Below are 23,232 nucleotides of genomic sequence, written 5' to 3'. Positions count from 1 at the left end.
GGACACTGCATTCGTTTCTGCTATTCACAGCATGGCAAATCAGTGCCTAAGGGCATTAGACCACATTCTACCGGGGCAGCAGCCACCTCAGCAGCCTTCCTCAGAGGAGTACCAACCAAGGATATTTTGGAGGCTGCAACTTGGACTTCAGTGCACACTTTTACTAAGCACTACCACTTACCTCTTTACTCTAGATCCAGAGCAGGCTTTGCCACTGCAGTTCTGCAGGGCCTCATAGCCACTCCTAATTCTATTTAGACCCAGCCACCCAACCTCAGCTTTGGGATTCAACCCAAGTGTAATGACTGCAACAGTGAAACACGATGAACATAGTACAGTAGTGTACCTACCATAAATGTAGATGTTCAAGTGTATTCACTGTTGCCGTCCAGGTTACCCACCCACCACCCCTCTTTCTTTGCTGGGACTTATCTGTACTTCTCTATTCTATACAACCTATGTGGTGTATTTGCTTGTAGATGAAGGTAATGTTTATTTTAGTGCATGCTTTTTATTAGCAATGTTTTTTTGCCTACCCTTTTAGGGGCACCTGACATCTGGGGCAAGAAAAACTGAAGAAAATTGCGTCGGCTGCATCTTGTATACCCCTAGCGCACTGACATCAGGGAAGAGGCGACAGCAACCGACGCCGGACCAGGACTTTGGAATTCAGGCCGACTGGGGGTAGCCTGCCAGCAGGATAACCCAAGTGTAATGACTGCAACAGTGAATACACTCAAACATGTACATTTATGTTAGGTACACAACTGTACTTGTGTTGTCCATCTCGCCCTTCATTCTTACGAACCCACCATCCTTACCCCCATCCTGGAAGTATCCGGAGACCGAAAGATATTATCAATATTCACGGACTACTTTTTATTATTGGGTTCTTTTTGTATGGTTTGTTATTATTTCTCTTAGCAGCAAACAAGATCTGGGGATTGTACTGGTGCACCATGGGATACCTACCTAGCCACGAGCCAACTAGAAGATTTCGAGCTTGTAAATAGGCTGAGTCGGAGCTAAGGACTGGCTCCGAACCCATGTGTAAGAATGAAGGGTGAGATGGACTGCAAACATGGAACGTTATGGTGAGCACATAACTTTTTTCGCATCAGTACTTTGGTGGACTTATTAAATGTTTATATGCTTACATTATTTGACTGAATTTACCTCTACTGAGCATAGATTGTAGTTCTCAGGAGACATGACCTCAACATTTGCAGTAGTTTGCAGCCTTTCAGAGTACTGTGGTTGTAGAAACTATTGGTAAAAGAAGAATTTAAAAAGATGCTAAAATTAGGAGTAATAGATGCATTACTGGTTCCTAAACCTGTATTCTATAATGACTTAAAAAAACTAAACAGCATTTCAAAGTTTGATAGCTGTTCCATGTCCCAAATTGATGAACTTGTAGAAAACATAAGAAGTAAGGTACTTAACCACATTAGACGTGACAATGGGATATTAACAGACACTGTTGAAACCCATGCTACAAAATAGTAGCTTTTCTTACCCTTGAAGGTTTTTAAGTACACTGTTAATATATGGCCTGTGTAGCTCTCCAGCCACCTCTCAGAGACTAACTGAAATATTGAAGCCCCACTCACAATATGCTACTGCATACCTAGATCACACGGTCATCTATGCAGAGAACTTGGGAGTCTCCCTTGGCAGAAGTGCAGGTTGTGCTACAAATTGAGGTGAGATACTTTGCTGTCAGTGCTCACAAAACAAAAAAGTAAAATTATGGGTTTCCTTGGAGAAAGATGGTTGGTAAACCACAGCTGAGAAGAGAGAAAAACAAACAAAAAAAAAAACATTTAAGAACTGTCCTGATGTTCATCGTGTTTCACTGTTGTAGTCATTACTCTTGGGTTATCCTGCTTGCAGGCTACCTGCAGTCTGCCTGAATTCCAAAGTCTTGGTCCGGCGTCGGTTGCTGTCACCTCTTCCCTGACATCAGTGCGCCAGGGGTATAAAAGATGCAGCCGACACTATTTTCTTCAGTCTTTCTTGCCGCGCGGTGCCCGAAGCAGTTTGCAAGTGCCGGTCGGCCGACTCCTGAGATTTTCGTGTTTGAATTTCAGATCCGAAGTCTTCATTTAAAGCTAAGTACCTCGTTGGGGAAACTTTTTTCTTGCTCCAGATCAATGTCAGAAAAAGTTAATAATTGTATTTCTTGTGGGAAGCAAATACCTTATAAGGACTTCCATTCTTATTGTATTCCTTGCCTAGGCCCTGATCACGACATAGCTAATTGCAGATTTTGTGCAAGATTTAACCAACGCACTCTTAAGCGCCGGTACAATTTTGCATTTCATTACTTTGGCCGAAGATTTAATTACACAATGTTTTCTGATAGCCATCCGACTACCACAATTCACAAGAAACGCAAGGAAAAGGACAGGCATCCGAGGTCCAAAACTGACGAAGCTTCTTCTAAGCCAGTCGCCGGTTCTCAGTGAGGCGCTTTCGCAGCCCCTGACGCCCGCTACCTCAGAGCCGCAGGCCGTTCCCAACTCCCACGTGGAGCAGACTAGGCCTCTGGAAACTCAAGGTATTGGACATCTGGAAAATATTCCCTCAGATGGGTCTGGAGCCACTGAGCAGGCATCTGCTTCTGAGGGTGTTTTCAGCCCTACACAGTTGTATATCAAACCGACTACAGCTCCAAGGGCAAAGACTAAAGCACCACTAAAGACAAAGAAACAAGTGCAGCAAGCCCATGGACAGGCCTCCATGCCTAAAAAACAGATGCTCAAAATGGCCGAAGACCTAATTACTTTGATCAGGGGTTCCCGTCCCCCTCCTGAGAAGAGGCCTAGGCAAGAGACAGAATATGAATTCTTCAGATCAGGTTTCCATTTCCTCTTGTTCCTCTTCTGACCCAAGAATATTCTCTCCCTCCCTATGAGGATTCTGATGCTGAAGAATCTATCCCTTCAGCCTCCCCTCCTGAGGATTTTTCTTTTGGGGAAACCCTGCATACCATGAGGGAGCATTTCCACTGGGAGAGCCAATACTACTCAGAATCTAAGAAAAGGTTTTAGAGATTTTCTTTTACTACCTCAGCACAGGCCTCTTGCTATCGCTTCTGTTTTAGACATTGTAGATGTATTTTCAGAGTCCAGCCTGTCCCCCTGACTCTTTACCCCCTGCACCTGTTAAGCCAGACAGATACTACAGGGTTCCAGATTCACATAAACTTCTTTATAAAAACCCTGCTGCTGACCCAGAAACTATCTCTCAGGGTCCCAAAGGGGTCAAGGCTTCCACTGCAAAAAACCCTATCCCCTCTGATAGGGATTCAAGGACCCTGGACAGATGGGGAAAAAGGTTTACACTTCTGCTACCTTGGCTGTGAGGGCTTTAAATTGTCAATTTCATATGCTGAAATGTCAGCAGTACTTATTGTCACTGCTTAAACAGAAAATGTTAGCAAATTCTGAATGTGCAGTAAACCGAGAAATGCAGGATTTATTGCATGCAAATGAACAAGTGGGAAAGCATACTTTGGAGGCCTCTTGCAGGGCCGCTGTTACGGCTTCTGTCATTAGGCGACATGCTTGGTTAAAGGAACAGAATCTGCCTGATCATGTTAAAGCAAAATTATTAGATGCTCCATTACAGCATGATACTTTGTTTGGTGTTAAAGCAGAAGAGGTGTTGAAGAAAATGGAGGACAAAGCAAAATCTATGCAGACAGTTAAGGATTTCTTACAGGTACAGCCACCCAGATTTAGCAGGAACTGGCCTACAAAGAATTGGTCCTTTCCAGTGTCAGACAGGCCACAAAGAGGCAGATACAGACACCCCAGAGGTAGATCCCAAGGCTCATACAGGCCTAAACATTGGGGTACTTCTACCTCCAAAAGCGGAGAAGACAAGTCACAGCCATACAGGAAACAGTCCCAATGACTTTCCTCTGCCAGAACCAAGCACTTATCTTTTGGCAGTCCCCTTGGGGGTAAACTAGCACTTTTTTCACAAAATTAGCACATGATCACCCAGGACAAATGCATCTTGAACATAGTGTCTCAGGGCTACTGGTTCCACTTTCACACCCTGCCAGGGGCAAAAGGTATGCCAGACCTGCCACACAATCAATGGGCAGAGGCACAAAAGCAAGTTTCATCCCTCATGGACATGAGGGCCATTCACCGAGTACCACAACAAGAGCTGGGACAAGGATTTTACTCGCGACTTTTCTTGGTGCCCAGAAAGGACAAAGCCTGGAGAGCAATACTGGACCTGTCTACTCTAAACAAATTTGTGGACGTTTCAAAATGTTGACTCTGCAGCAACTACTGCCCATGCTGGGCAAGAAGGCTTGGCTCGTAACTTTGGACCTAAAAGAGGCATACCTGGATGTCCCAATCAGACAATCTTGCAGAAGGTACCTCAGATTCATAGCTGGCTCAATGCACTACCAGTTCCCTGCACTGCCCTTTGGCTTATCTACTGCATCCAGGGTCTTAACAAAATCTCTGGCACCAGTAATTGCATTTTGCAGACAGAGGAATTCAAATATATCCTTACTTGGACGACTGCCTTATTCAAGCAGAGAACAGACATTCTACTAAAGCATCTGGAGTTTGTAAAAAAGATTACTAATTTGCCTAGGGTACACAGTAAACGAAAAGAAATCAAAACTAGTACCCTCTCAAGAGATAATATTCCTGAGTGCAAGCTTAAATGCAACTGCCCAGATGGCTTATCTCACACCAGACAAACAAAGGCAACTGACTTCTTACTTCAAAATGTTGGCAACAAAGACCCAGTTATCTGCAAGAAAAATTCTGCAGGCTTTGGGCTTCATGGCATCTTGCATTCTGCTAATTCCATATACCAGACTGCATATGAGGAAACTACAATGGTATCTAAAACGTGTTTGGACTCAACATTGCCACAGCCTTGAAACATTAATTACCCTTATTCCCTGCCTGCAACAGGAGTTTCGATGGTGGGCACCGGCCTGTCACCACAACAAGGGACAGCCATTCACTTTACCCACAGCCAGGCAGCCACTAACAACGGATGCATCAGATTATGCCTGGGGGGCCCACATGGCAGGAAAATTTATTCAGGGCACATGGCCTGCAAACCAGATGCATCTTCATATCAATCAAAAAGAGATGCTAGCTGTTCAGAATGCCCTGACAGCTTTCCAGGATCTACTTCATCCAGGACAACTACTGATAAAGATGGACAATACTACAGTCATGTGGTACATAAACAAGCAGGGAGGCACACATTCCTACCCCCTCTGCAGACAAGCCATGCCTTTGTGGGACACAGCATTGACTATCAAGTTCACCTGCAAGCACAATTCCTGCCAGGAAAAATAAATACTGTGGCAGACGAAGTAAGCAGAAACCCATGGATCCCCACGAGTGGAAACTGGATCCACAAGTCTTCAGCATGATAACAAGGAAATGGGGATGCCCAGACATAGATCTATTTGCTTCCCCTCACAACTGCCAACTACAGAGATTCTGCACAAGGACTTATCACAAGCAAGCATGGAAAGTGGATGCCCTATCCTTCAGCTGGAAAAACCTAACAGTATATGCCTTTCCTCCACTGCCTCTCCTCCCCAAGGTACTCCTAAAGGTCAGACAAGAGAAGCCAAAAATGATAGCTTGTCCCAGACTGGGCACGCCAGCAATGCTACCCAATCCTAATGAACTTGTCTCAAGGTCCAGCCTGGACATTGCCTCAAACTTCTCACTTACTGACCCAACAAAACAATCGGATCCTGCACAGCCAACTCAGGACATTAAATCTGGCAGCATGGCGGATAATGTAGCCATTCAGAACACTCCTCTCTCCAAAGCTGTAATGGATGTTATTTTGGAGGCCAGGAGGCCCAGTACCAGAAAATGTTATGCAGAAAGATGGAAGAGATTATGTGCTTGGAACCAGAAACAAGGAATAGACACATTTGTACCAAATATTCCTCAGATTCTACAATACCTAACTGAGATGCTGGACAAAGGCCTATCCTTTGCATCAATTAAGATTCATGCCTCTGCCATTTCAGCCCATTACAATACGGAGCCACCTATCTTTTCTCATCCTTTAAGGCAGTACCTCAGAGGGGCCAAAAACATAAGACCTCCAAGGAGAGCACCAATACCTGCATGGGACCTCAATTATGTCTTCGAAAAACTCACACTGCCTCCTTTTGAGCCAGCCTCAACAGCTGATGTAAAATTCCTTTCCTGGAAAACAGCTCTGCTCCTAGCAATAACCTCTGCGAGACGAGTCTCGGAGTTACAGGCACTCATGGCTGTGGAACCTTTTATCATTTTCCATCCAGAGAGGGTTTCTCTGAGGACGGACCCTACATGTATGCCTAAGGTGATGTCCAGTGTGGCCCTTAACCAAACCATTCACTTGCCTACCTTTTATCCAAACCCACAGAACAAGGGTGAGAGACTTCTGCATTCTTTGGACATACACAGACAGCTACGCTTCTACTTGGACAGAACTAAAGCTTTCAGAAAGACTGAGCAACCTTTAGTGGCATATGCTGCAGGATTACAAGGAAAGGTTCAAAATGGATAGGCCATTGCATTCGTTTCTGCTACTCACAGCACGGCAAATCAGTGCTTAAGGGCATTAGGCCACATTCAACCAGAGCAGCAGCCACTTCAGCAGCCTTCCTCAGAGGAGTTCCAACCAAAGACATCCTAGAGGCTGCAACTTGGAGTTCAGTGCACACTTTTACAAAACACTACCACTTGCCTCTTTACCCTAAATCCAGAGCAGGCTTTGCCACCACAGTTTTGCAGGGCCTCTTAACCTCTCCTAATCCTGTTTTAGCCCAGCCACCCATCCTCAGCTTTGAGATTCAACCCAAGAGTAATGACTGCAACAGTGAAACACGATGGACATAGTACAGTCGTGTACCTATCATAAATGTAGATGTTCAAATGTATTCACTGTTGCAGTCCAGGTTACCCTCCCTCCATCCCCCTTTCTTTTGCTGGGTCTTATCTGTACTTCTCTATTCTATACAACCTATGTGGTGTATTTGCTTGTAGATGAAGGAAATGTTTACTTTAGTGCATGCATGTTTATTGGCATAATTTATTTAGCCTACCCTTTTGTGGGCACCTGACATCTGGGGCAAGAAAAACTAAAGCAAATGGCGTCTGCTGCATGTTTTATACCCCTGGCACACTGACGTCAGTGAAGAGTCGACAGCAACCGACACTGGACCAAGACTTTGGAATTCAGGCAGACTGCGGGTAGCCTGCCAGCCGGATAACCCAAGAGTAATGACTGCAACAGTGAATACACTCGAACATCTACATTTATGGTAGGTACACAACTGTACTTTCTCTCCACCTAAAGAAGGTTGAAAGTTTTTATTTTCCGGCTATTGTCTGTCCTTACAGATCTCCCATGAGGAAAAAATGCTCCTACAAAGGGTAATATTCTCTTGAGGTGCATAGAACATAAAAACACTGACATGTTCTGAACCAGTGTTAGTGACATGATTTTTTTAAATAATTTTCTTTGTATAAGATGTATTGAAAGTAGGTTTAGGAGCAGTGTTTGCCAGGATATTCAAAGCAAGGAGCACCCTCTGTATTGTGCAAGTCCAAAGTTAATTAACACGGAAAAAGAATACTCAGATTTCCAAGCTGACTGCAGGTTAATTAGAGCTCTTTTGGCATGAAAACTGAGAAATTGTTTTAAAAAAAGTCAATGAAGGTTATTTGTTTGGATAAAATTCAGTTACTGGCTAATAACTGCATGGAATGAAAGTCTTGCTGAGGCCTGTAGCTGTGAACTAATGCTTAATAGCATGGTTGCAGGAATGTCTGTGACAGATTCATCCTAAAGAGTGAAATTGGTAGAGTTAATGCTAAGGACTTGAAAAGTTGCATTTGATGCATCTTGTAAGTAGTGCATTCCATGTGAAGCATCTTATAAGTAGTGCTAATATTTCTGAAATGTAGTTTGCAAGGCCAAGGCGTGCTTTTGGCATTTGGTGTGCTTGTAAGTAATGGAAATATTTCTGAAATGTTCTGAGCAAGACCAAGAGGACTGTTTTTGATATGGTCTTTAAACTTGTTTTTACTTCTCTGCATCCACTGTGTTTAATGAGTTGACTGTGTGAGGTAATGTGCATCTGTTCTCCTAAAATGTCCTTAACTTTATGTAGTGCTTATACTTACATTTTTGACCATAAATGGATACTTGAGGGAATATTAATTTCTGCTCAGTGTGCATGAACAGTATTAAGGCTTGTGTTGCAGTTATGTGGTATTTCTCTGTAACCGTTCTCTTTATTTACACTGACTTTTCTTTCTTTATTCCAGGCTGAGTAGAACTGGTCCTACAGGCCCGGGCACCAGCCTGGTCTCAGCTTAAGTATCAAGTTATGGTCTTGGCTCCTTGGTGTCATCACAGTTGATGGCCATAGTCCCTGCTAAGATTTTGATCATGGATCATCTGCAGTATTGTTTGGTGCCACCCCCCTTCACTAAGACCTTGTTTAGGGGGTCTGAGAAGATCTTTGGAGCTAAACTTTATCCCTCTCACTAGGACCTTTTTAGGAGTCTGATATTGGATCCTAGAGCTGACCTTTTGTTTTCTACTTCCATTGAGAGTTTTGGTGTTTATTCTGAAGGTTTCCATCTAACAAGGTTGAATATATCCTCATTCTTGGGCTGACCTGTTGGGTATGGCCCCTACGTTTTTATCAGGGCCAAGCAGATCTTCATCAGGAAGCGTACATCTAGAGTTTTCCTTTGGGCCTCGGTCATCACCATCAAGACCTTCTGACATAAACTCCTTCCCTTCAGGGCACTCTTTCCCACCCAGTTTAGGGTGTATTACCCCTTAATAGCTTATATCGGCTGGTACTGAGGTCTTTAGTACCATGACTAATCTTCCAGCCAGGTGTGTTGGTTAGTCAGGGCTGAAGGTGTTTTGTTGTGCAGGTCTTTAGCACCATCATTATTCATATTGGGGCCAACTCTTTCAGCAACCACAGGACTTGTGTGTTTCATTTATCATCAAAATGTTTTACAGGGATTCGTTTTATTTCTTAAGTCTTTGATATTGAGTTGATTTAATGACCAATGTTGAATTATTTTACTCTGATTTCTCAAGCAGTGTTTTTGTAAGTATTTAAAAGTGCATAATCTTGGAAAAGAAGTAGGCTTTGTGTTACAATAAACTGGTGAGGCTCTGCAGGCTCTTACCTCATTCCACATATCAGATTTTTTTAATCAATGTGCAAATCTGTGTAACTTCAGACAAAGCAGTCTAATACATTGCTCTATGTTTTTGATTCTTGGTATAATCAAGCAATACATTTTTGGTACATTTGCATAGTCCTTGAAGTTATGGTCTGTTGATCCTGCTGTGTGCTTCAGATATTTGGCAGTAATTGAATTACTAGTGCTGCTTATTGCATAGCTCTTGAAATGATAGGCTTCTATCTTGCTCAGCATCAAAGATCGTATTGGCAAAGTGAATCATAAATATTAATTTATGGATGGTCTCAAAGGTAGCAGGGTCATATCTTACCCTGAGTTTCATATATCTTAGACTAGTCTTCCCCATATCTTCTCTTCTGTTTCAGATTTTATGAAGTAAATATTTTTTTAAATAAACAATTTTATCTGTGGTGGTGCTGCGTTAGCGTTGTCGCCTCACAGTAAGATGCTGTCTGGTTCGATTCTCAGCTAGAGCGTCTTCTGCGTGGAGACATGTGTGAATGGGCATACCTTCGTTGAAGGTTGTGCGTCAGGGCTGGTAACTTGGCACGTAAAAATCAACTACCAGTCATTAGCAGACCGGAGTTATGCTGTGGCGACCCCTAACCGGGAAAAGCCGAAAGACACAACATCAAATTCAAAACATTTAAACTATTGTGTGGGCCCACATAGTTGTAGAAAATAAAACAAGCCATTGTATACTATTTTCATGAGTTTCATGCATTTTACATTTTTTTATTTCAGTCAAAAATTACATGAATTGCTTAAATCCTGCCTTCATTTAAATTTCACTCCTCCATCTGCAGAGTTATCTTGCATGCATTGCGCCAAAAGATTGCATTTATTTTTGTGTAATTTTCTTCTTCCTTTTTTTAATCCCATCACCAATTATTGTCTCGATTTTAAAGTATTCAATAATTTTATTATTTTATTTATTATTTATTATTTTATTTTACATTTGTTTACCGGGCTAGTCTAGCTGGATACATTTCCATTTTCAGTAGAGGCCCGGGGAGAAAAGCTCCAAGAAGAAGAGAAGGTACAATTCATAAGGTACAGATGAAAACATTATAATGAAAAGACAATAAAAATAACGATTGGCTTTACATACAGTTAAAATAGAGAATAAAAATAAACATTTGGCTTTACATACTGTAAAAAACAGGCACAGAACTTAAGTAAATAGTCTCACATGTTTCAATTGTACAGCCTAGAGGGAAGAGGTTAAATTCTGGGGTGGTAAAGGCCCGGACTTTTTGTTAGTCAGGTTTGGTACAGAGGCATAGCCAGTGGGACTTGAGGAATTCTTTGAGGTGTTTTTTGAATTGGTTAAGCGAGGTCATAAGTCTTAGGCTGGTTGGGAGGGAGTTCCATAGCCTTCCAATGGAGTTGGCGTAGAGAGCATCACCTCCAGAGTTGTTAGATTTGACGGTTTGTACCTGGACACTTTCAGAAGATCTGAGGCAGGTTAGGTTGGAGTAGGGGGTAAGTATTTTATTCAGTGAGGGGGTTTTGTCTGGTTGGTTAATTATCTTAAATGCCTCATTGAGTTGGTTGATTTTGAGAATGTTGGGCAGTTCTAACCATTCAAGTGCCTTTAGGTTTAGGCAGTGGTGGGTTCAATAAGGCATCCCTGTTATGAATCTGGCTATATGGTTATAAGCTGTAGAGAGTTTATTTAGCTCACTCTTGTTGAGGAATGAAAATATTGGGGAGGCATATAGGAGGGTGGAAAGGAGATGGGTGCGAGCTATAGTTAGTTTGGTGTGTGGGGTTAAGAAGTTATTTATTCTATACATGGAGCCGAGTTTCTTGTTAACAGAGTTAATGGTTAAGCTGATGTGCATATCAAATTTGAGCTTGTGATCGATGGTCACACCGAGTAGTTTGGTGTAGGAGACGGGCTCTATGATGGTGCCATTGGTAGAAACCACGTGGAAGGTAGGGTTATTGGCATTTGGAGGTAGATACAGAGGGAAAAAATAGCAGTAACTTGGTTTTAGTAGGATTTAGTAAAAGTTTTAATTCTGAGAACCATTTTTCGACTATAGTAAAGCAATACTGGGTTGAAGCTTGGAGTTTGGTGAGTGAGATGTCAGAGCAGATCAGGGTGGAGTCGTCTGCATATTGAATGCAGGAGGCTTTAGGGATGACTGAGTGAAGATCATTTATAAAAACAGAGAAGAGAAGGGGACCAAGTATAGAGCCCTGGGGAACACCGATGTTATTTGGGAGTAGGTCAGATAGCTAGTTTTGCCACTGGACGGCTTGTTTTCTACCAGTGAGGTAAGCATTGAACCAAATTGATAGCGAGGTTACTAAGATGTAGGGTTTTCAAGGTGTGGAGCAGGAGCTGGTGATTGACCATGTCGAAGGCTTTTGATAGGTCAAGAAAGAGAACGGAGGATATTAATTTATTGTTGCGGTTGTTGTTGACTGAGTCAACAAAAGAGAGAAGGGCAGTGGTTGTGCTATGATGGGGGCGAAAACCATGCTGGGTGTGGGACAATAGACTATTAAGGGTGAGGTAGTTTATGAGCTGTTTGTGAACACACCGTTCCATAATTTTGGCTAGTGGAGACAGTATTGCAATGGGTCTGTAGTTAGATGTGTCTGTGGAGGTCCCCCCTTTGTGAAGAGGGATGATATAGGAAATTTTCCAAATAGAGGGAATGGTAGCTTCAGCTATGGTTCTGTTAATCAAGATTGATATAGGATAAGCTATGGCATCTGATGCAATTTGTAAGTAATCTGCTGGGAGTTGGTCCGCCGCCAGGGTGGTTGGTTTGAGCTTTTTCAGAAGGGTACGTATATAGGAGGTGGATATTGGCTGTAAATTAAAGGAGGGGTGGTCTGGGTCATTAGTTAGGGTTACCGGTGGGGGGTAGAGGAAAGTTGACTGGCTAGTGACTGAATAGTTTTGGTAAAAAAAGAGTTAAAGGTGTTGGCTATTTCTTCTGGATGTTTCCCAATGAGTTTCTCAGGGGTGGGGGTGGTGGATTTGCCAGGATGGAGGAGATTATTGAATCCAGCCCAAAATTTCTTTGGGTTATGCTGATGTTTATCCTGGAGGTGACAGAAATATTGTTTTTTATCTGTAGTAATGGCAGTTTTTGTTGAGTTTCTAAGCTGTTGAAACTTAATGAGATCTAGGGGAGTTTTGGTAGCTCTCCATTTGTTCCAGGCTTGGTCCCGGAGTTTAATTTTAGTTTTGGTATCTCCTGTTAACCAAGGTGCAATTCGTACCTTGGTTCTGATAAGTCTCTTAGGGGCATGGGAGTCAAGTATCTTAAGGAAAGTGTTGTTAAAATAAGACACGCTCTCTTCTAGGGATAAAGTTTTTAGGATGGACCAATTACAAGATTTGAGTTCTGCAAGAAATTGGTTAGGGACAAATTTCTTGTTGTTTCTAATTAGTCTGGTTGGGGGGGGGGGGGTTAGTAGATGGGCATTTGAGTTTTCTGATATAAGTAATAAGGTGGTCACTGAGGTCGTTGGGAAGGGTCCCGGCGGTATAGTTATTTGTACCCTTGTTGGTAAGAATCCAGTCAATAATACTCTCTTTTTGTTGAGCGTTTCCTATTCTAGTGGGAGATAGAATATTTTGGGAGAAACCATGTAGGTTGATAGGGTGGGGATTTATGTGTTTGGAGTAGAGGGACCAGTCAATGTTGGTCTCCTAGTACTATGGTTTCTTGAGGGAAATTGGTGGCTAACCAGCTGAGGGTTTGCTCTAGGTTTTCTAAGTTCTTTCCTGGTGGTATATAGATTACTACAAGATTAATACTTTTTTGACTGTTTAAGCATAACTTTAGGGCAATCAGTTCTAGGTTAGAGACCTTAGGGGGTTGGAGTGGATTCCTTATGACATTCAATGAATTCTTAAACATGACAGCTGTTCCCCCACCCTATTTAGCTAACCGGTCAGCCCTAAGGATATTATACCCGGGTGGGATAATTTCTTCATCCTTGGTGCCTGGTTTGAGCCATGTTTCCGATGGGCACATAATGTCAGGGGAGTGGGTAGCTAGCAACGCATGTAAGTTGTGAACTTTATTATTAATGCTTCTTAGATTGAGGTGAAATATAAGGAGAGAGCCAGCAGAACTTCCAGCAGAATTCAAGGGTATAGAGCTTCGGGCGGTGTTAGGACCTGGGTTGGGGTGGATATCGCCATCTTCAGTGATACATTCTTTCAGGTGGTCTAGTAGTCTTTGGAGTTTAAATAGTAATTTAAGGTTAGTTTTAGTTGTGGTTTCCTTGGGGTGGTAGAGGGTGGGATGGACTATCTTTGAGCCTAGGGTATTAGGAGAGTAGAGAGAGGGAGAGATAAGATTGGAGGGATAGTTTGAATGTGAGGAGGTATGTCTTTTGGCGAGGGGAATACCTGAGAGTGTATGAGTTTCATATCTAGTTAAAAGATAAGGAATAAGAAGGAGTGGTACTATAAAGGGGATGATAGAGTATGTGTTTTTAGCCATGGTATAGTGGTAGGACAAGGAGAATATCTTTGGTAGTATAGAGAGTCAGAAATGTGGGAGGGGAAAGTGACAGAGTGGGAGACAGTTGTAATTGGTGGAATAGAGTTTGGGATGGGCTAGACGACCTAATAAAAGTAGAGGTAGTGGGGGCGGGTGAGATAAGGGGGCAGGGTGGGGAGCGGAGCGAGCCCGAGCGAAGCCAGTAGTGTTAAACTTAGCACAGCTTTACTATGTCTAGGCTATTCAGATCTTGTATCCCACCGCAAAACATTAATTTTCTTAGAATCTTCTGCTTCCCCAACATTTCTGACAGAGTACTGTATAGGAAATTTTCAAAATTTGTCAACTCATTACATTCCAAAAAAAAACATGTTCCCAATTACTGCTCTTTTTCCTTACACCTCCAGCAATTGATATTTTCCTGAAGAAAAATTTGCTGAAGTCTGTTTTGGGTGGGAAAATACATATGCAAACACTTCCATGCAAATATCCTAAATCTTCTGGATGATGTGTACTTGCAAGCCATACAGATGTCCACCCACTGTTGCTTTGTATACTGCCTTTCCATTCTCTTTTCCCAAACTTTTCTAACCTCTACTGTTTGATTCATCTAATTATTCCTTTTTTAACAGCAACGTCTGTTCTAGACTTGGCTAAAACTCAACCAGAGCTGGTCTTTCACTTACCACTCACCAATCCCTTTCTCTTTGCCTGTACTGTGGTATCTGTCCCTGGTAGGGAAAATAGTCTTCACTTCACCCTCCAGTTCATCTTCCATTTGGTCTCATACTAACATGCTGCCTTTCCACCCTGTAGTTGTTTACTCCAACTACCTTGGTTCCTTTGCTAATTCTTGCCTTTTCTATATCCATACTTAGTCATCCCTTCTGGTAAAATCTCCTTTCTCCATTCCAGTGTTGGCTTAGTTCTTTGAATACTTTCTTCTACTTTATAAATATAATATTTGTATGGCTGTTGTTGTTAAGAGCCTGTGTCTAAAATCTTGATTTTTTTTTCTTATTTCTTGAACCCCTTCCCCCGTTTCATCATCATGCCTTTCCACGTTGAGTGGCAACATTCTGCTTGTGTATGATTCTTAACTGTAGAGCTCTTAGTCGTCGTCCCCCCCCCCAAATCAGGTAGTTCTAAACCACATGGTTCTATGGGGAGAAACAACTTATCCCTCATAAGTTTTGCCCTATTCCCTTCCCAATTAATTTCCTTCCACTCAAATGGTCCACAATATTTGTTTTGATATAAATGCACCTGTCTGTCTAAAACTTAAGGGACTAGAAATATTTTCTGTGCTTACATCGTAATATCCATAATCAAGAGTTTCTACCTTCGTTTTTTGTTTTATCATTTAATTTCTTTCCACATATCCTTATCTGCCACAATGAGCCTAATGCATGCAGTTCTGTAACCGAAGACAGCTAGTATGCATCGCTGTGGGGAAGGAGCAGCATTCTGGAAGCATGGGTACAGTTAAAAAAATCCCACTTTCCTGCACTTGTAACAAAGATGGTCTCATGTTAGTGTACTTTGGTCACTTTCCATCTTCCTCAACAAACCCTTCCCTTCCCCACATCAGGAAATATGGGAAAGTTGTCACATTCAAGTATTTGCATGTCAGTCATCTCCATGGTACAGAGGAATGAAGGCCGGACTCTGACTGAGATGGCCAGGTTTGAATAGGAGCCATGACAAGAGCCAGTGACTAAAGAGAGAGAGACAAATGATGAGATGATGCTTGTATATCTTTCTCAGGGAGAAGAGTACAGGGCAATAAGCTAAGAGTGTGAACCTAAACGTGGCAAGTCCTGCAGTGAGACTGAGGCTGCTGACAGAGATGGTAGTCACAAATGTAGCCACAAATGTAGCTGATGGGCAAATGAGGGGAATATCACCTAGGTTTGACTCCCTCGATTTAAGAATACATTCCTCATCACGTCCCATTTCTGAGCACCTAAAGGGGAGGTTTAGGGCTTAACATGAAGTCTTTTGGTAGCATGTGTGATGCAGCCACAATGTTTTCATTTCTTCTCTTCACCTTCTACCTGCTCAGGAAAGTTAACCCATTCTACCCCTGTCTGAAGGCTGGTGCATCTTCGGTCTGAAATGGTCTGAGAGACTGGGGATTGAGCACTGGGCAACAGCTGATACTACAGTTGTCTTTCACAGGAAGAAAAAAAAGTATATGCAAGTTTGGCTGTCAGTGTTTTTGTACTTCACATATGGTGTTGTTTGTTACCTTTGAGTTTGATACACCATAGACTTTTGTTGTTGACTTTTACTGTGATTACACCATGACTTTTACTGTGATTTATTTTTCTCCTTAGCATCTTAGATTACTGATATGCTAAGTCCTCTCCCTTTTGCTTTACAGAATAAGAATTTACCAATAGAAAATACCACAGACTGCTTAAGTACGATGGCCAGTGTGTGCAAAGTTATGTTGGAAACACCGTAAGTAGAGCAAAGCATACTTTCTTGCAAGACAGCATGAATGTACCAACGTATAATGACCACATCCTGTCAGTAGTCTTCTTAAATGTATAACTCCCCCATTAATGTAGTAAATGTTCCCTTCATAAACAGTAAACTAGTACTTGGCATGGAAGGAGTCTTAAACTGGCCCATTTGTATTGCTGTCAAAAGGGAGCCATATGGACACAGAAGTTTCTATAAACTGTTTTTCTTTTTATTTAGTGATACCATTGACTTCATTATACGTATAGAGTAAGGTTGTTAAACTTTGGAAATATATCAAGACCTGACATCAAGGACCATCGCTAAAGGTCCTCAGCTGGGTTCATTCTGCCACCTGTAAGAATTTGGCAATTTTCATCAAGGATCCTACGTATACCAGTAAATGCTGTAATGTCACATGCAAGTTGCATAAGCAACATGTATCCTCTGTGCCTGCTAGGTCGTCTTTTGCTATTCAAACCGTATGGATTTTGATCCTAGCTGCTATTAGTAAAGTTCTGTGTCTACCTGACTTGACAAGCCTACTGGTATCAATTTGGCTGTCAAACCAACCAGAACATATGCTAGTATTACCTGTATTGTCTCAGAGGGCTGCAGCATCATACTGTTGCAAATGCCAGCTGTTTAACCCTACCACTAGTTGACAGTGCAGAAAAGTTTCGGTCTGCTATGCAGCCAAAAACATAACTGTCAAGATTTCATGTGATGACTGACAAGAGCAACTACCTTGCAGCCCTAGGCATGGTTCAGAGCGTCGTCACATTGACAGAGAAATTTGGACGTAGTCCTCCTGGTGGCAAGTCCATTTTCTGCAGTATCCTTAAGATTTCTAAAGGTGTTAAGCTTATGATGGAAGCTTGATCTCACTTTTTCTTCATTTCAGCAGAACAAAAGGAGAATGGAGGAGGTATACTCCTAACGTCCACCTTTCAAAGATGTGTTTTTGCGTGCAGGTGCTGTTCAACTCTGGTTGATCAGTAAGTGTCTTCAGATGACCAGCCTGATAAGTGGGAATAGCCCTTTGAGTCAAACAGTTATGGATCTTTAGAACTCTTGGCCAGATGTCCAGTCCTCCAGCACCCGACAGGCCCAATTCTGCTAGTTTTGATTATGATGGACCAGGTAGTTGTCCCAAACTTCAACTTTCAGCTCAAGAGCCTATATGTCAAGCAAATGTTTGTCTGTTAGGAGCTTGATTTGCTGTTGCAAGATCACATCCTTAAGGAGTAACCCTGGAGCCAGCACTAAGGGTCTCCCTCCTCCCTCCCATCATGCTTTTTGCAGGTACTTTGTCACACGAGTTCCGCATTTCCTGAAGTAAAGTTCAGAACAGTCATTTGCTCACCTTTGTATGTGTTGCATGTATGTATATATGTAAGACTGTGCCTGTAGGTAATTGTGGAAGTGAGATTTCCATTCCTCTAGGTTTTCTATGAGGCATCAAAAGATCCACAGTCCATTGTCTTGTACAGGGATACCGAGCCCAGTATTTCCATCTCCTCCTAGATGATCTGGCCTGTTCTTCTGCTTTAAGGGTTATAACATCCAGCATGGACTGGCCTAAAACTTTAACCTGTTTCCCCTGACAGCACAAGAGCTTTGCTGCTGTCTGTGGAGAACGTCTAAAAAGATTTGAGCTGTCTTTGCTATGGAATTGTTTATTAAGGAAGCAATTAAGGCTTTTTCCAACCAGTAGAAAAGGTGGGCACACTTAATAAGCCACTGCAACAGAGAGTAATATCTATTTTTAGGCATCTGCAGGCTGACTGTTTTCAGCTTTTCCCATCTTGCTCATTTTCACAGACAAAACAAAGTTAGATCTTTCTTTCCAGGACCGAGGTCAAGCAGCAGAACAGTAAACTGTGGCAACTCTGACACAGTCAGTGTTGTGGAATGATAGATCAATGAGTTCCCATATGACAGAGCAATGGATGACATAGGATGAAACTAAGGAGAATATGGCACAAGAAGATGCTTTGGAACTTTCTATGGAATGCCCACAGGAAATGGAGAACAGAGAATGTGCCCTCCATTTAGACAAAAGAGAAGAGTTGCTTATTTAACTAGAGATGGACAAGACATATTAAGATTGAAAGAAATAGACTGCAGAAAGTCAATAAAATCTAAAAAAGGTAGAAGTTTGATAAAACAGATGAACACTGTAAATAGGACTGTTCATAGAGAGTCATGCTATATAACAGAAGTAAGTAGGATATATTACTGTGCATCTGAATTAAGTCTTACCACAAAAACACAGGGCAGTAAGGGAAAGGAAGGGGAGAAATCAAATGCCATCATGGAAGTATGGTGTCACTGTCAGAAGAGTATAGAAGAGGGAACAGTTCAACAAAAATACTCAGAACGATAGACCTGATAAAGGCAATGTGCAGTAACAGAACAGACTATATTGTGCACAATCACAAATAATAAACTAAAAATAGCATAGGCAGAAAAACTTAGAAGATGTGCAGATTAATATAAAAGAAAAGTAAAAATAATAAATTTTATTGATGACCCCAACAAGTTTTATAGAGAATTGGGAAACAAGGTAAAATGAATTAAAACACCACCACCAAAAAAAAAGAAATAGATACATTTTGGAGAAATAACAAAGATGGTAAATGGATAGAAGAAGTTAAAGAAAGAATAAGTTCAAATATACAGGATATGAAATGGGTTGATGTAACGGGCAGAGACTGAAACGAAGTTAAGAAAAGCTTCTCACTGGAAAATCCCAGGCCGAGGTGCAGTACTTAACTTCTGTCTCAAAGTATTAACATCTTACATAAAGATTTAGCCATGAGTAAGAACTATTTGTATGCGCATCCCGAACAGATGCCAACCTAGTTAACAGGAAAAGCAATGCTCCTACTTAAGAGTAAACTTTAGACTAATAGCTTGACTTACGACGTATAAACCATACACTGGAATTGATGCTGACAAAGTTTATAGTCGGAATGAAACTCAATTGTGGCAATTGAACAAAAGGGCAATAAAAGAAAGTCATATTGAACAAAGGGACATTTGTTAAATAGTCATAATGAATTGTAAAAGGGGGAAGAGTCTAGAAAGTCATATTGAACAAAGGGACATTTGTTAAATAGTCATAATGAATTGTAAAAGGGGGAAGAGTCTAAGTATGGTATGGATAGACTACAAAAAGCATTTGACAGTATCCCACATTCATGGATAAGAGTGCTTAAAAATGTAAAAGATACACCCTACACTGATCGATTATATTACAGAGTAGCAAACCACTTTGCAGTTAAGCCATGATAAAGTACAAATTATTATTCCAGGGAAAAAAATTCAAAGGGGGATTTTTCAGGGTGACTCTGTCACTGCTGCTCTTTTGTCTTGCCCTTAACCCATTACGCTATCTACTTAAGAGATTAGGTCATGGCTATATTTTGGCTCCCAGAAAACAACAAAGTATCAAGACTTATCTTCTTTTGGTGGATGATTTAGAACAGTATAGTTCATCAGATGTGGAACTGAAAGCACAACTGCAAGTGGTTGAAACTTCTTCAAAGGATACAAGAATGTAATTTGGTTTTGATAAGTGTGCAAAAGCAACCTTTAAACCAGGAAAGCTGCATCATCAAGAAAGCATCAGTGTGGGACAGGAATGTGATTTATAAAAACTTGAGCAAGAGGGAGTGCATAAATATTTTGGAATTGATGAAGGATCAACAATAAAGCATGAACAAATGCCAGTAAAACTTAGTATGGAATATTTTAGAAGACTAAAATTAATACTGAAAACAGGGTTGACATCTAGGATCATAGTCCAAGCTATAAATCAGTTTGCTCTTCCTGCCCAGTTACAGTTTTGGAGTGATTGGCTTACCCCAAAAGGCACTGGACAGGAAAACAAGGAGAGTGTTTCATGCTTATCAAATGGTTTATATAAATCCATGTATACCGAGACTTGTACAGCCCCTGTTCTGAAGGAGGTATGGGTCTCTTCAAAATTGATTACATACATAATCTGCTGACCTCACAAGACCCAAATGTAGTTAAAGTTTTGAAGCATGAGAATAAGTCCAAGATGACTTCCTTGCTTAGTTTAGCAAAAGTATACCCATGTAAAGCAGGAAAGAAATCAAACCAGAATTAGTCTGGTAGCAACTGAATGTGCCAAAAAGCAAAAGAAAACATAAGGTGAAGCAGCAGATGAGAAGGGAAGAAATATGGAAAATGCACAGTGACACAAGGCAGTGGCTATGTAGGTTTTGTAAAACATAATTAGAAACAAGTTTCACATCTTATTGTTTGTTGTGATATACTAATGGTTGTATATTTTTGGTGTGTGTGTGATAAATGAATGGCAGAAGGGCTGTACACTGAAAGGCATAATGTGTCAAGACTGTTGCATTGGGATTGTACAAACATTGCAATATTGAAGTAGATGGAAAACACTGGAAACATGAGCCAGAAAGCATTATAAAAAATTAAGTTTATATCACATGGGATCACCCCATACTAATAGTTCAAAAAATAGATGCGAGAAAAACAGATATAGTAGTCCATAAAAAGACAAAAATAACATTGATCATTGAAGTTGCTACACCCAGTGACGTCAGTTTCGTACATACAGAGAGACGGTCATAAAATGCCAGGATTTGCAGGCAGAAATGCAGGCAATGTGGAAGAAGGGTACCCAGACAGTTCCAATAATAAAAGCAATGGGTCTTATAAAAATTAATTTACAATCGTACTTGGATACGTTACCGATATATGTAACTTCATACGAGTTGCAGGAGTCATTACTGAACACATTGTGGGTACTGCAAAGAGCACTTCTGGCTAACGTCAAAGATTGAAACAATGCTAGTTTCATGAATTTTAATGTTACTTTGACTTGGGAATGGGGTCCATTCCCATCATGGTATTAGAAACCCAAACGACTTGGAGAAATTAAAAAAAAAAGAAAGTAGGTGATGTGGTGCCAAAAATCATTTTTACAAGTTGTTGAAGGTAAGTCTGTTGTGCAACTTTCTAAATCTGTGTTTAACCTGTCTAGCTGATGAGCAATTCAGATTTTATGCCCTATACCAGCATCTAAGAGAACTTCAGTAGTGTATTTTCTGGAATATGATATAACAAGTTTGTGGACACCTTTCTTAGACCCCAGAAGAAACTATCTTCAGTCCCTTTGCTATCTGCTTCTGTAACAGACTAGGATCTCGTAGATCTCGTATTGCTTTTCCCAATGAACTGGCCTTCCAAATTATCCTGATCCAGCACCCATATTTTCAGCGTCTCTCCAGAGACTGCTGAAACCATCCCACAAGGCATTGGTGTCTATGGTATAAGGCTTATTGACGCATTCTGTGATAAACTTGGTGACACAGCCATTGGTGTTGATTGCTCCACTGTTGAGTGTGCAGCCAGTGTCAAAGGCTGACTTATTCAAAACAGGTGTCAATAAATTTCGTGGCCCTCATGTTTGGGGCATCAGTGCTGCTGTTGGTATCAGTTTTTTGTTGGTGTCAGTATTAATGCTGTTGGGTTTGGCCCTACAGCAGTCAGTGTTTATTCAGTAACCCTCGGCTATAGTACCAAGCTTGCAAGCAGCCATGCAGTGACTACTTGTAACACCTATTTGCATTCTAGTGTCAGGATCACTGCAGCAAGCAAATCTGCCTCATCAGGATTCCTTAGCTGTTGGATTAGTTATAAAGCAGGGGGACCCAAGGTAGTTTGTAGTTTTTCTCCATGATGTCATCTCCTATATGTTTATCTTAATCTAGAAGTCCACGTGTAAGAGAAGAGACAAACTCTCCTGCTGAGTCTCTAACAGTAGGCGATGATAAAACTGCAGATTTCCAGTCATTCTGCAACAAACTCAAATTTGCTGAGGTCTTGGAGATGTAGCAGGGGGAAGTTTGGGTCACAGACCCCATCTTCACACACCGACACTACAGATGGTTTTCAGTCCAGCTAGCAGTTTTGTTGGGTTGTTCTTTCATTGGCAGACATGCTGAATGTGGCCTGCAGTATGACATGGGAAACTGATGAGATTCTCTGGCCTCAAAAGATTTTTCTGGTCAAACTTCTTAGCAAGATACTCCTCACAGAAAACCTTTAAAAAGGCTTCAACTCCTCAAATGCTGATGGTGGAGTTCCTTAATTAGAGATGTAGTGGTAGGGGGCCACCTTAGGAAGTGTTTGTCCTCTTCTTTCTCACAGTGAAAACTGTGAACTGTTTATGCCGTATGACTGACTTCCAGTGAGACTGGTGGGAGAGATGCACCAGTTGGTGGAGCAATTTGCCTGATTTACCTCATAAACAGAAGCTGTTAACAGAGTCAGCAAGTGTAAGCTCTATATTGAATCTTATGGTGAGAGTGGAATATAACTGCTGACAGCTTAATCAGAGCTTTGGTCATAGCTTTGTGCTATTACACCTGGTTTAGACCAACAGGTTTCCTGAGGACACAGAGTTGATCTTAAATATTTCTCCTTTTCTGGGTCCTGATCTCTTTGGCCCTAAATTTTGAAGATACATCTTTAGAACATAGAAGAAATAGGCAAACTTCTCTCTGCAGTTGGTGTGAAGCTACAGCCTCCTGAATACCTCCTCTAAAGAATGTAGCTTTTACATGAGGTATTAATGGTTATTAACATACGTAAGATAAACCATAAAGTACAAAATAAGGATGTTTATCGTGTTTCACTGTTGCTGGCAGGCTACCCGCAGTCGGCCAGAGTTCCAAAGTCTAGGTCCGGCGTCGGTTGCTGTCGCCTCTTCCCTGATGTCAGTGTGCCAGGGGTATAAAAGATGCAACCGACGCCATTTTCTCTACTCTTTCTTGCCGCGCGGTGCCCGAAGCAAAAGCAGTTCGCAAGTGCCGTTCAGCCGGCTCCTGAGATTTTTGAAATCGAGTTTCAGAACCGAAGTCTTCAATAAAGCTAAGTACCCTGTTGGGGAAACTTTTTCTTACTTCCGACCGATGTCAGTAAAAGTTAATAATTGTATTTCTTGTGGGAAGCAAACACCTCATAAG

General features: G+C 41.5%; 1 protein-coding gene across 1 annotated transcript in view; it reads left to right on the top strand.

Annotated features, from left to right (window-relative positions):
* The window catches only part of CYRIB (CYFIP related Rac1 interactor B), a gene marked incomplete in the record, with an annotated part of 1,384,994 nt that overhangs the window by 1,173,689 nt on the left and 188,073 nt on the right, over window positions 1-23,232 (top strand). The window contains 1 exon segment of the mRNA XM_044066242.1: window positions 16,116-16,196. Within this exon segment, the coding sequence (XP_043922177.1) occupies window positions 16,116-16,196 (81 nt within the window).

Source organism: Protopterus annectens, chromosome 3.part1 (assembly GCF_019279795.1).
Source record: "Protopterus annectens isolate FY-2018-M chromosome 3.part1, PAN1.0, whole genome shotgun sequence".
Lineage (NCBI taxonomy): Eukaryota > Metazoa > Chordata > Ceratodontiformes > Protopteridae > Protopterus > Protopterus annectens.
The sequence above is the reverse complement of the archived record's forward strand: the minus strand, read 5'-3'. Positions and strand labels throughout refer to the sequence as shown.